General features: G+C 34.2%; 1 protein-coding gene across 1 annotated transcript; it reads left to right on the top strand.

Annotated features, from left to right (window-relative positions):
* The first annotated feature begins 9174 nt into the window (after positions 1–9174).
* Positions 9175–13520, top strand: LOC117614435 (probable receptor-like serine/threonine-protein kinase At5g57670). The gene is made up of 7 exons (XM_034343248.1): positions 9175–9621; positions 9725–9979; positions 10112–10269; positions 10401–10480; positions 10578–10713; positions 10811–10960; positions 13062–13520. The coding sequence occupies exons 1-7, from the start codon at positions 9414–9416 to the stop codon at positions 13236–13238; spliced, it is 1164 nt and encodes a 387-aa protein (XP_034199139.1). The 5' UTR covers positions 9175–9413; the 3' UTR covers positions 13239–13520.
* Positions 13521–14507: the final 987 nt, after the last annotated feature.

Here is a 14507-nt window from a genome sequence, read left to right as displayed (position 1 = left end):
TAAAGGTGGGCAAAGTTGGATTGAATCGGTTTTACATCAAACTACAATAGAACAATTTGGTTTTGACAAAACTCACTAAGGAAACCAAATCAAATTAATTTTAGACAGTTTAGTTTGAACGGTTTAGGTGACAGGACCCGCTCCGGATTCCCCCTTGGAATCCATGACGAATCTTGTTTAATCTAAACTACTTAAGACTTCGACTCCTGCCGGCAGGGTCTCCCCTGTAATTAGAACAATTCCCAAATTTCAAACACCTGCAAACAAATACATAAATAATCCCAACATCATGCACAATGTAAGAGCACACACGACAGTTAAGACAATTCAAATAGACCCTCAGACTCACTACCCAAACTTAAATCAAGCAAATTAGAGCAAGTAATGATTATAATTACAATATGGGGAAACATAATGTAGAGAATGATAAAAGAAAGTGCCTACGGTGCGAACAACGGCCATTCCTCAAAGGATTCTAAGACTTTCATTAGACCAAGTGGGATGTCTAACTCATTAAAGTGTGGTCTTATAATCATAAAAGGATTCTAAAACTTGATATCAATTAGGAGTTCAAGTGCAACTAAACCTGCAGCTCTATTTAAGTTAGTGTTTTAAGGCTAACATATAAGAGCTAGAAGGATTCCTATTTAATTGTGAATTATAAGTTATAAACCTAATGTAATAAGGACTTTTTTCTTGATGGGTAATACTCGTAGGTATATGCATATAAATACAAGTGCCCCCGCTCAACCGATCAACCGATCCCACACCAAAGAATTCACCCCATCTAAAATGAGTGTACGAAGAGATTGAACTGAGGAGATGTGCTCTTGTATATTCTTGATATTTGACAACTCTAATGGAAAACAAAAGATATGTATTCTATCATGTGCAGTCATTAATAGTTTACACTCCTAGCTTAGCCTTTCCACTTTTATTTGCCCTCAATCGCAAACGCTCTGTCACATCCCTACATCAATATATCCCCTAGTTACTGAGTTCTCCACTGACTCCTCATTCGTGTTCTCCATCACACAATGGTTGACATATGGGATTGGGCTATAAGGTTTTAGGAGTTAAAAGATCTTGTTTGACCAAGTGTGTATGTTGCGGTTTCACCCCTATTCTCGCATGTTGGTCCCTCCGAGTTTCCTTATGAACCTTTTTTAGCCCAATGAAATACATGGACTGGAACTTGGAGATGGATCCCAGGCCAAAATTTTTAACCATTTATTTGGATGAATGAATTGAAAATTTCATAAAATTCTAAAGTGATAGAATTTAGATTTCCATCATTTTAATTTTTGGTAATTGAAGATTTCAATATTTGGATTTATGTATGTCGAATTTTGTAAATGACATAATCTAGTAAATGACACTATGAAAATTATGAATGACGCTTATTTTGGTGGAAATTAAACTTGGGAATTTAATGCCTGAATTTCCATGGTTTTTTCCCCATATTATTTAATAAATTCCTTGCTTAAGTTGTCAAACAAAGGAATTGTCAATTTCTCTTCTTAAATTTCCAACTTTTAACAAAATTCTGAATTATTTTTCCTTATTCAAATTAAGCGTAAATTTAACTTTTAACCCATTGGGTTGGAGATGGCCTTCCAAGGCCATAAAATGATATAATAAGCCGATGATCCTTTTTAAGATCTCTAATTTGGGAAGTGGGAGGTTCTGTTTGGATCGATTTTGTATTTTGTTGGTCTTGGTGTTTTGGGCTGTTGTCTTTGGTGCCATCGACTTTGTATTTTGTTGGTCTTGGTGTTTTGGGCTGTTGCCTTTGGTGCCATTTAGTTTTTCTTCGGCTTAGTTTTCCCTGATTTGGGCTGTTTCTGCTTTTTCTATGAGCAGTGGATTAGCTAGATGTTCAAACAAAATTACCTAATAAATATTTATTATAACTGAGTGTATGTTTCCAGAAGTTGTTCAGAATAAATCAATAAAGTAATCAGTTTGCCTAATCCCGTCTTGGTTAAGGTCAGTGAACCACTTCCATTCCATGGCTATTTTGGCGCTTCTTATAGGATCCAACAAAAGGCCTTATATATTTGGAAATCGTTCATATTATAATTATTATTTATTATGAAAATTGTTATTGACACCATTAAAAAGACAACTTGTACTCATTCCCTATATATATGTATTTACAAAGAAGGAGTGCATCATAACTTTTTTGAGTGTCAATAGCAGCTCCCTTATTACTTTTTTCGATTTAAGATCTCTCATAGTTCATAATAACAATTTACAAAAGAGTGAAGCTACCCTTTTCTTAATTATTATAAATGATAAAATACGACAAATATCTTCTTACAATGAAGTAGAGATAATACCACCACTATATCAAATATCTATCGTCAACGTGTAAGTTAAATATGAGAGCTCTTTCAACTAAAGTAGAGATAAATATCGTTATATCGAAGACTAGTTGATAAGTGAAGTTCTATGTTAACTTAGTTGTGAGTTGTAACTTGATGAAATGTAAAATAAGCATTTTATATTTTTATATACCGAATCCAATTTATAAGTCAACATTTACATGCAACAAACCTCAAGCATATACTAGAAGATTTAATGTAGGTTAGTAAAACAAGTATCACTAGATTTAGGTATTATCAATGGAGAAGATCGAAAACCAGTCCTTGACTCCTTTCTCACACCCCCATGATTAATTATCAGGATCGAAGAAAGCAACTATTCCCTTAACCAAGTCCTTTTCCTTGCATGCGTACACGGAGAACTGGAAAAAAGCAGTTAAGACTTGGACCCTCCCATCTTCCAAAAACTTTTGGGGAACAGTGATCCATGTTGGAGGATCTATTCACCAGCTCCAGAGTTTAAATAAATACCACTAATTTTAATTTTTAAAATGTTTGTTCTTAAATTGGTGTATGTCCAAGTACAATAGAGAGAGAAAAAAAAAAAAAAAAAAAAAAAAAAGCTTTGGAGGAATACTTCGCTTTTCATTTTGTAGTAGAAGTCGTTTCTCATTCCATGCCAATAACAGTTTGACACATGTGTGTCGAACTTTTTCTTTTTTGAAGAGATTTGCTATCACAATCGCATGCAGTGACAAACCCACCCAAGCACAAGGAGGTGCACCTCCCTTCTGAAAGTGCCGGAAGTTGCCCATCTATTGATACCCACCAACTGTTTGTGAAAATGCCTCAAAGAGGTTGAGTCCTTTTCTTTGGTGCTCGCCTATATTTTTTATAATAAAAAAATTTGGCCAAAACGACGTCGTTTTGGCCAAACAAAAAACACAAAAGGAGGAAACCTAATACAAAGGAGCCTTGCCTTATCGTCCAATCCAAGGATTGCATTGTGTTGAAACAAAGCATAGCATAGCACAACTTTGCGTTGAAGAAAGAAGCCCAACCCAAGCCTTGCTTTGATATTGATAACTAAATTGATAGAGAGCCTATGAGAGTGAGTTAGTCAAGTCTTAAGCCCCGTTTGGTTCGCAAAAAAGATTTGATAGAAAATAATTTCTTATGTATTTCTCAAGGGATGAGAAATTGAAAATTATTTTCCCATATTTGGTAATACTGGGAAAATAACCATTGGTTTTAAGAAACCCTAGCCGCACTCTGATCCCCTTTCTCCTTGCTGACAACCAACCGCGAGGAAGCTAAGGGGGGGAGGTGGCCACTGCCCTTCCTCCCCTCCACCCATCTTCCCCTTCCTCTCCTCATCTCCCTTTTTTTTTTTTTTTTTTTTTTTCTCCATATTTTCCTTTTCTCTTATCCCCTCTTCTCCTTCCCTTCCCCTCCCCAGATAGTCTAGATCTGTTTGGATCTAGGTCTATTTGTTTTGTTTGGTTGTTTTTGTAGTGTTCCAAGTGACTGGTGTTGTCTTTGTCTCGGCGGCGGTGACAATAGTGACGCTGGATTGTGTCTCTCCTTTGGAGAGTTGTGATACTGGGTGGCTGATATTTTGTTTCTGTTTTAACGGCGGCTGCAGCAGCGACGCTGATGGTAGTTGTTGGGATGTGGTGCTCTTCTTTACTCTGCGCCGACCGAAGAACTATGCTTGGTCATATGAGGTTTTCTTTGTCAGGTTCTGAGTCGAAGTGGAGTACTTCTTATTGGTCTTTTTACTATGGTTTATGTGTTCGTCCTCCGTGTTCTCACCTGGTTTCTGCTATGGTATGACTTACAGTTTGTATAGGTGTCAAATGACTATGATTTTGCTCATAGAAGGTTTCTTTTGACAATTGGGATGTCGTGGGGTCCTTTCATGTGGGTTTACTATTTGGGGTTTCTACGGTCCTCATGTGGGTCTACTGTGTTGATCTCTAGTTGCGGTTCTCGTCGGAGGTCTTTGTGTTAGGTTTTATTTTTGACTTGTTCTTTTATTGTAATGGTCCAAAGTTACCTAAATTGGATTCTCCTGTTAGTCCATGACGTGTGTGGTACTCTTTCCTCTGATAGGATTTGTCCCATGAGGTTGTCCTAGGAAGGTTTTAACGAGGCCACTGTATCATGTCTCTATTTGTATGTCTGTGGTTTTATGAATGAATTACAGTTTGTATAGGTGTCAAATGACTATGATTTTGCTCATAGAAGGTTTCTTTTGACAATTGGGATGTTCTGGGGTCCTCTCATGTGGGTTTACTATTTGGGGTTTCTACGGTCCTCATGTGGGTCTACTGTGTTGATCTCTAGTTGCGGTTCTCGTCGGAGGTCTTTGTGTTAGGTTTTATTTTTGACTTGTTCTTTTATTGTAATGGTCCAAAGTGACCTGAATTGGATTCTCCTGTTAGTCCATGACGTGTGTGGTACTCTTTCCTCTCATAGGATTTGTCCCATGAGGTTGTCCTATGAAGGTTTTAACGAGGCCACTGTATCATGTCTCTATTTGTATGTCTGTGGTTTTATGAATGAATTCTCCTTTTCAAAAAAAAAAACAAAAACAAAAACAAAAACCATTGGTTTGCATAGGAATATAAAACAAAGTTTGTTTAATTTTCCAATTATACCCATATGAAATCAAATTAAAAAAGAATACATTTACTGCTATATTGTAATTATAAATTGTTAATGAGGAAAAAATGATCATGAAAAATGTGCATTAATGTTAGCTCATTTTCCCAAACTTTCCCACAATGAAGGAAAACAAAACCCAAAAGGGGAGTAGGGCTTCATTTTCCCCCTTACTTTCTCATGTGCTAGGTAACCATTTCCCGAACTTACCAAATATGGGAAAGCAATTGATTTCCCATCTCCAAGCGTCATTTCCCATGAACCAAACAGGGCCTAGGTTTATTTGTGAAATCTCTAGCAACCACTTCGTTTCTTCTTCTTCTTATTTATTTATAATTATTTTATTTATTTGGCTCACTCTGTATTCATATAATCAATAGCAAACTTGAGAAGGAAGAGGTTGTGTAGTGCATGACTCGATGTAGGATCATGATTTGTTTGTCTAATTGATAATTTGATATGTATTTTTATTAGATTAATTAATATTGATTTGTGTTAGATTAATTGATGATTTGATATGAATTTTAGTCATACTAAGACCCTTATGTGTTGTCTAAATTTTTTTTTTTTAAAAACCTTCTAGCCTTTTAAATATTGCCTCCCTTTTGAAAAATTCATAGATTCGCCACTAATTGTATGTTGCCAACTTAATGCCTAAAATGTCATTCTTTTTGTTACCAGATTTTGATGACTTTTTGGGATCCTTGGAAAGATCCCACCGCTCCCCAACAGAAGAGTCTCAATTCAGATTCTCTTCTCTCGTTTAAAAAACGAAAAATGTGAGTAAAGTAATGATTCTGTTTATAATCCCACCCACACACAGAAACCTACACTTTATTTACCGCAACTTGTGAAGACCAGTAAAGCATCACTTTCTTTATTTATTGCAGAACTGCCCCTGCAGGGATAATTTGGTGGAAAAAGGTAAAGGTAGCAACATTTTTATAGTTCTTGGTTGGCGGGGAAACATCCCTATCTGAACGCTGGTGTGTTTTCGCCCTGCTCAAGAAAACATCCCTATCTGTCTTGTGGTACCATGCTTGTTCCAACCCGATGAAGGGTAATTATATACTGCGCGAGTGGTCGCATAGGCCCGCTTGAGAACTTCTCTCAATAGATTGCAATGTAACTTCTTTTTTTCCGCCTCCTCCCTTGACCAATTAATCAAAAAATAAAAAAACAAAAAAATACTTTTGCGTCCTTGTTAATTTAGTTTGTTATTAACTAAAATTTTGTAATATTTCTTTTTTCAATATCGACAGATATTCTAAATTCAAATATCACTCTCTATTAATAATATATATATATTGAAGCTTGGGGCTATATAGATAGAGTCAAAATATAGAGTAACCGGGTAGACTTTCCCCACCTATGATTCCTTCGGGCTTGGGGTACCTCTAGATTTTCCCAACAAATTTTGACCAAACAATTTATTATAGTTTTGAAAACTGTTATTAGCCTTCTTTAAAAGCAAGCAACCTTCCTCATTTCCTTTTTCTTGGACTTTAGTTCATTTCATAGTAATTTATTTATTTATTTTATATCAAATATTATTAGTCATTATATCAGCATGTTTTAAATCCAAACTAGTTCAATAATATTATTATACCCTGATGTATTTTTTTCTTCTGTTTCCTAGTGCACATCCTTTTCTTTAATAACAAGCATCGGGCCGTTTGATTCATCGTTATTCAAAGGCATATTGTTTCACGCTATGAACATATAAATAAATCCATGTATATATATTCAAGATTGACTCCTAATTGAGTGACTACGTTCCATACCCTATGTCTTAGGATGGCATGTAATTTAATGGAGCCCTAATTCAATATGCTCCTACTCAATGAGTCACTCTCTATGCAATATAACAAAAGGCTACTTATTACTTGTAGCTTCCTAATCTATATGGTCCTAATCAATTTGTCAATTTTGTAACTGATTTAAAGCTACATGGTGGATGTATACTCTGAGGAGCTGGAGGAATTGTACGGTCGCTGGTTCACATTATATCAATAGTCAAATTTAATACGCGTATGCGTAATCGACTGATTCTAACAATTAATGACTCAAATGTACAATCCTTTAAGATAAGGGGGCAGTCTAGTAGGGTAGGGGAAGAACAGTCGCTTTTGTATTTGATATATTGTACGTGGGTACAGCTGTCTCAAAGTTTAAAGGGAAGTTAATGGAGATTAGGGGAAATAACTAGTTTAAAGAAGCTGGTGACATGGGGTGGTTGGTCTTATCACACTTTTACAAACTTTTGTACATAACAATTAAAATCACATGGATTAACAGTATCATGTTCCAAATCCATTGGTGTCCAGTCACTTTCACTGATTAAGGTTCGATAAAGAATTTGAATTAGTGATTAATAATAGTTACTAAAACTACAAAATAAAAAACACATAAGATATTGATTAAACTCTATATACATAAACTTATCCGTAAATTATGCGTATTAGATAAACTTGAAGAATTTTGTTTTCGCGAGGATTTGAATTTGATCACGTCTTATATTGGTCATTTTATATTGAACCACTCTTTGTAAACAAGTTCATTTGACTTGTTTTGCTTCTCTGCACGTTTTTTGTGTTTCCAATATTAGGAAGAAAAATATCATTAAACTAAAAGTTAATTAAAATACCAAGAGAAAAAAACTTGTATAGCATGAGAAATAGAAGCTATAGGTTTCAACTTTCATAATTGAGAAGTATTACTTTCCATGGCATATGCTTGAGAATAACAAGCCGAAAGCATACAAATTCTTGTGCATCTACTAAAACATAATTTTTTTTAAATGTTTATTTATTTATTTATGATTTCGCTATTTAATTCAATTTTTTTACTAATAATAATTAATTAATGCATTTACTAATACCCATGCATTTTGGCGTGTATTAACACTAAATAACAGAAATGATGATCTCTTGCGTCAATTAAATATTACATTTTGAAACTTTTTCCAGGCAAGTCATGTCTTCCATCTTGACTAATATTTTGTTTGGTTTATCGTTGCACAAGGCCTAAAAATATTGCTTTATGATACTACGCATGCAAAGTCTTAAATATTGTTGCAAGCGTCATGATAATTACGGAGAAATCTAATTAATATTAACAAAGGTCAAAGGCCATTACAATTACGAAAAAATCTAATATTAATATTAAGACAATTTTAATCCAAATGATTCATGAAGTGAATTCTTATTTGAATGCATTAATTCATATTAAGCGATTGACTATAATATATATTACTGTGTAATAAATTACATGATAGACTAATAATTGGTAAAAGATTTCAAACATGAGATTAATGGTTATGAGGAAAGGCCGGCCAGAAGCAAGTGGACAATCGAGAAGGAGCTGAGTTTGAGCTAGCCATAGACCCATTCCCTTACCCCACCGGAGCGCAACCAAATTACCCATTGCCGCTCCCAATTGTCTTTAGTCTCATGCCACTTTGCTAAAGCTAATGTCCAAAACTCTAATCAAATATTTATAATTTATACCCTTTTTATTCTGGCTTTTAACTTTTATTTTCAGTAACAAAAGTCTAAAACAAAGCATAAACGGCTATAAGGCACAGCTCATGCAATATTTTGAAGGGAATTGAGGCTTCACTTCAAAAATAGTTGGTAATGAGTGAGTAGTTTAACTGTTTATAAGCACTTATTGGGTTTCTCCACTTTCTAATACGCGACATTTATTCACATTCTCACATCTTATCTGCCCCCACATGTGTGACAAATTTTCAAGTCTAACACAACATGAGCAACACATATTGGGTGACATAGAGCACGTGTATCCTTTAAATTTTACATGTGGGCAAACCTGCTCTGATACCACGAAAGAAATTGAGGTTTCACCTTAAGACCAATTAGCAATGAAGGAAATAATCCAACTCTTTATAAGTCCTTGCTAGGTTAACTTTCCAATGTGATATATTTCTTCACACATTTGCCATGTACTGTTAAGCTTAGAAAAACCCCTTTTACCCGCATTAACAAGTTAAAAAATCAAATTAGTGGTAGAATGAAGACGCATGCTATCTTTTAATAAAACTATTATGTGTGCTAAACATTTGACATCAAGACAATCCTACAAATTGTTTTCTTCATTTAACCCTTCATCGCCCTTCTATAAGAGTAATTATCCCATGCATGGATTAACCATCATTCCTCCCAACCCAAGTCCCACAACCCCCCCACCCACAAAAACAGGACAAAACACTGCCTTTGAAGTTTGAACCAATATAAACAAGCAGACATCCCTTGACCCTGCCTCTTAAATTGAGAGAGAGAGACTTTGGCTCCCTTTGCGTTTGTTTCACTTCAGCTGCTGGAGATTTGTTTCTGTGTTGAGCAACTTTGCTTGCTCTGCATATGAAACTGGGCTTTCCCTGTTGAAAAGTTTATAGCAATGAAATACATTAGGACCAACAGCTTGAAACGGCTATTCTCACTCAAATGGAGAAGTTTAGAAGAAGCCACAAGCCTAAATGGTTCTAAAGGGGAAGAAAACAATGGAAGTTTCAAGAATGTTGAAGAAGCTGAGCTTTCTCCCAAACCCACCTGGAAATGCTTTTCCTATGAAGAAATTTCTGATGCCACCAATGGTTTCAGCTCAGGTTTGTTTGCTTCCCAGATGAGTTTAGAAACTGTTAGATATTTTTTTTTTGGGCTTTTCTTTGGGTGATAGAAATTGATATTTTGTGTTGTGGGTTTTGTCAGAAAATTTGGTTGGAAAAGGAGGCTATGCAGAGGTGTACAGAGGAATTCTAAAAGATGGTGAGGAAATTGCAGTGAAGAGGCTCACAAAAGCTGTCACTGATGAAAGGAAAGAGAAGGAGTTCTTGAATGAGATTGGGACCATTGGCCATGTGTGCCATCCAAATGTCTTGTCACTTGTGGGTTGTTGCATTGACAATGGGCTTTATCTCATCTTCCATTTCTCCTCTAAAGGCTCTGTTGCTTCTCTTCTCCATGGTAAACTTGCAACAATGATTTCTGGAAAATACCCATCTTGTTTTGCTTATTTGTTTGTTGGGTTGGTTTCTGGTTTGTTTTTCATTTTTGGAATACTTTTTCTTAAGATGGTTCTTGAAATCCTTGTTGTAGATGAGGATTTACCACCCATGGATTGGAAAACAAGGTACAAGATATCTATTGGGACAGCTAGAGGCCTCCATTACTTGCACAAGGGCTGCCAGAGAAGGATAATTCACAGGGACATTAAGTCCACAAATATTTTATTGACTCCAGATTTTGAGCCACAGGTACTCATTTAGAATCATGGTTTCTTTCTAGTGCCTTTTCTTGATCAAGAACAATGTTGATGTGAAATTTTGTGAAGTGGGTTTCAAAATGCATTCAATTTGATGTTGTTTTAATGTTTGAAATACCACAGATATCTGATTTTGGACTAGCAAAATGGCTTCCATCTCAATGGACTCATCATTCAATTGCTCCAATTGAAGGGACATTTGGGTACTCAAATCTTACAAGCCTTCATCAACCAAATCAATGATTTGAATCCATCAATCTCAAAATGATTGCTGATTTTATGTATGTATATATTTTGCAGGCACTTAGCACCTGAGTACTATATGCATGGAATTGTGGATGAAAAAACCGATGTGTTTGCTTTTGGGGTTATTTTATTAGAGCTCATTTCAGGCAGAAAACCAGTGGATGGCTCTCACCAAAGCTTACATAGCTGGGTAACAATAGCAACGTTCTTCAAAGCTTATTATATTGATTCAGTCTATTTCAAGTTACCCCCATATGCCTCAAGGATTTTAAATCTAACTTCAACAGGCAAAACCAATATTAAACCAAGGAGAAATTGAAAAGCTAGTAGATCCAAGGCTTAGAGGGGCCTATGATGTTACAGAGCTGAAAAGACTTGCCTTTGCAGGATCTCTCTGCATTAGAGCATCTCCAACATGGCGCCCTACCATGACCGAGGTAGCTATTAATTTTAATGGCTTATTATCACAAAACGTCCCTAAAATTTACGAAACTATCAGATTGCATCCTTAATGTTTTTTTTTGTCATTCGTGGTCCTCAAAGTTAGCATGTATGATCACAAATAGTCCCTGCCGTTAGGTTCCGTCAAAAATTCCGTTAGTTTGCTGACGTGGCATATATGTATATCACAAAACATCCTTAAGGTTCACACACCTATCACAAATGGTCCTTACGAAAATTTTTTAATTTAAAATTCATAAAATTTTTGTTTTCTTTTTAAAATTTATGAATTATAATTATTTTAAAATATATATTAAATTTTAAATACATGTGACACTATATTATTGTAGATGTGGGCTCCATATATATGCCACATCAACAAACTAATGAAGTTTTTAAAAAATAATTTAAAATTCATAAAATTTAAAAATGAAAAAAAAAACTAAAAGTTTAGGGTTCATAAATGGTCCTTAAGATTAAAATCCTTCTATAAATTGTTTTTTCATTTATAAATAATTTTAAAAAGAAAACCAAAATTTTATGAATTTTAAATTTTTTTAAAAAAAATTCGTAAGGACCATTTGTGATAAGTGTGTAAACCTCAGGGATGTTTTGTGATATATATGTATGCCACGATAGCAAACTAACAGAGTTTTTGACAGACCCTAACGTCAGGGACCATTTGTGATTTCACATACTAACTTTGAGGACCATAAGTGACACAAAAAAACATTAAGGATGCAATCTGATAGTTTCGTAAACCTCAAGGATGTTTTGTGATAATAAGCCAATTTTAATTATTAAGTGCATGCTTTGCTTTGCCTTAACAACAACATATTAGATATTAATAAAGCTTATCATACATTGACTAATTGAACAAACGCCAATGTCACACATTTGCAACTGTATAGGAAACTCATAATTAAAAGCCAACAAATCTTTCTAAATAAACTGCGTGTAACCTCAGAAATCAGATCTTCATAGATATTTGTGTTTCCATTGTCATATTGATGAATCCAACTCCAACAGTAAAGTTTGGTTGACTGGCCAACTAACACAGCTAATATGCATTAAAATCTAATGTCTTAATATATATATGTACAATATACATAAATTCTACTATTTGAATGTCGCAGACGTTATTACCGTGCGAATGTTATGTATTTTTTTACTATATTTTTCTACTTTCCTCTATGTTTACAATAACATTCGCACACAATAATAACGTGTGGATATTCGGATAAGAGAATTACTGTATACATATATTTATATAAAACTTAGATTTAGTTTCTGCATCAATTTCTGCATGTGGTGGATGGTCTGTAATGACTTCCTGCATAAATTTTCACCAGTTAATACCAAAAAGATGAAACTTAGATTTAGTTTTTAGTTTTTCTTTTTGGTAGTTGGTGGCAGGGCATTTGGGCTTTTTCACGCAATTCTGATTGCCCAACAAATGGTTCTATTCCACCTAACCTAAATATATATATATATATATATATATGCTAAATTGTCGAATATCTATAATAAGGGATTAATGCACCTGATTAAGAAAGATTAAATCTATGATCATCAAAATGATTGTGAGAGTGGGTCCTAATTTGACTCATTATTTTAAAACCATGTCAACTTCAGCAGTCATTTTCATTTGCATGTTGGATACATAAAAACATGTATTATTCTGCACGAGGAAAAAGCACAACAATTTCTTCCTCATTCATAAATCAATGAGTTAAACATGGCATCAAATCAAAACTAATAATTGAGCTTTGTGGGCTTAATTTAGTTGTGATAAGTTCCATATATAGGAAATTTTAATTGGGTTCCTCTCCTAATAGCTTGAATATTAATGTAAAGTCCAAAAGAAGTCCAAATACTAAATTTAGCAGCTGAATTTGCTGTCAACAAAGTAACAATCTTGTGACACAAGGAAGTGTGTGTCTCTGTCTACAAATGAATGTGTCATCAACTTTAGGAGAAGAACTTGTATGTCACGGGAGTATTAGCTTCTCCTTCTTCTCTGCAATATATATATATATATATATATATATACGTCAAATTGACGTAAATAGTAACTTAATTTGCCACCATTTGCAGGTATTGGAGGTCATGGGATCAGAAGGGGACATAGATAAAGAGAGATGGAAGATGCCAGAGGAGGAAAAAGAGCAAGATGAGTTTTGGGGTTTTGATTTTGAGGATCTAGAATATGAATGCAATAACAGTTCCTTCTCAATTTCTCCACATGATTCCATTTCAACAGGAAGTTGTTGATTAAATTAGCATCGACGTGTACATATAGATTTACAGATGTTTGGTATATATATAAAGCAAGCATGGAGACAGAGAGAGCTGCTGTTAGCAAGGCCACTTCACGTGATGAGATTGTTAAAAAATTTGTAGTGATTTGACTCCATAGCGCTGGAACATCACTTCCCAAAACTTTTTTCATTTACTTTTTTTCAAATATCTTTCATGCTTTTGCTAGATTGAGAAAATTGAGACCGAAAAGGGACTGATATGGGATATGTTTAATTTTATGCATTTCAGTCACCATTAATTTTGATTTTTTTATTACTAAATTTTTGGTGTTGGTGATTTTTTATTTATTTTAAATACAAATGATAATTTAAACTAAAGAAAAGAAAGGAATTTTTTTATTTACACTGTTAAAATGTCATAAGGGTTCGAACTTAAAACTTTACTTGTAAATTTACTGAGTTAGACCTCGTTGAAGTGTTGGTGAGATTTTAAATATAAATGAAAGTTGCCGACTTGGGAGAAGTAACATGCAAGACAAACAATGACATTTGACATGCATTAAGAAAAGGTATAAAGAAATCAGGCAAGGACACATATCATGCATGAATTGTCATATAATACAGAAAAACAACTCATTATATGATAAGGAAAAAAATAATAACTTGGGATAAGATGTACATATGTCATAACAGTTTTAGGTAGTGGGATATAAATATAAGAAATTGCTCCAACATGTAAAAGGGTTCTTACATCATCCCAAATGTTGTACTTTTATTTTTATTTTTTTTATTTCTTTATATGAAGAACGTGTTGTACTTCAAGTGGATATTCTTGGCCTACAAAAATAGGATAGAAACTCTTATGCAACGGGTATAACACTTTTTGTTATCTCTGACTAATAACATAATAACACGTAAGATAGTTTTTTAACGTGTCATTGGTTATTGGTTGAAGATAGCAAAATAGTGTTATCCCTGTTACAAGAATTTTTTTTCCACAAAAAACAGGGGAGAAGGCTGAGATTAGTAAATACTTCATAATTCACAATTATACTAATTAGGTGGAGAAATGATGTATGAAAGAGCACGATGGGGTGTGTACGTTTCAATACCAAATTAATTACTAATAGTTGACAAGCATTAAAAAAAAAGAAAAAAAAAAGAGAGAGAGTGAAACGACATTATTTTAGTGTAATTTTTAACATAAAATGAAACGGTTATTATATATTAATCTACAATATTTGATACGTTGCCGATATTTTGTCGGTATTGTATTGATATT

This window comes from Prunus dulcis, chromosome 1 (genome assembly GCF_902201215.1).
Source record: "Prunus dulcis chromosome 1, ALMONDv2, whole genome shotgun sequence".
In the NCBI taxonomy this organism is placed as follows: Eukaryota; Viridiplantae; Streptophyta; class Magnoliopsida; order Rosales; family Rosaceae; genus Prunus; species Prunus dulcis.
Note: the sequence above shows the minus strand (reverse complement) of the source record. Positions and strands in the feature narration are given on the sequence as shown.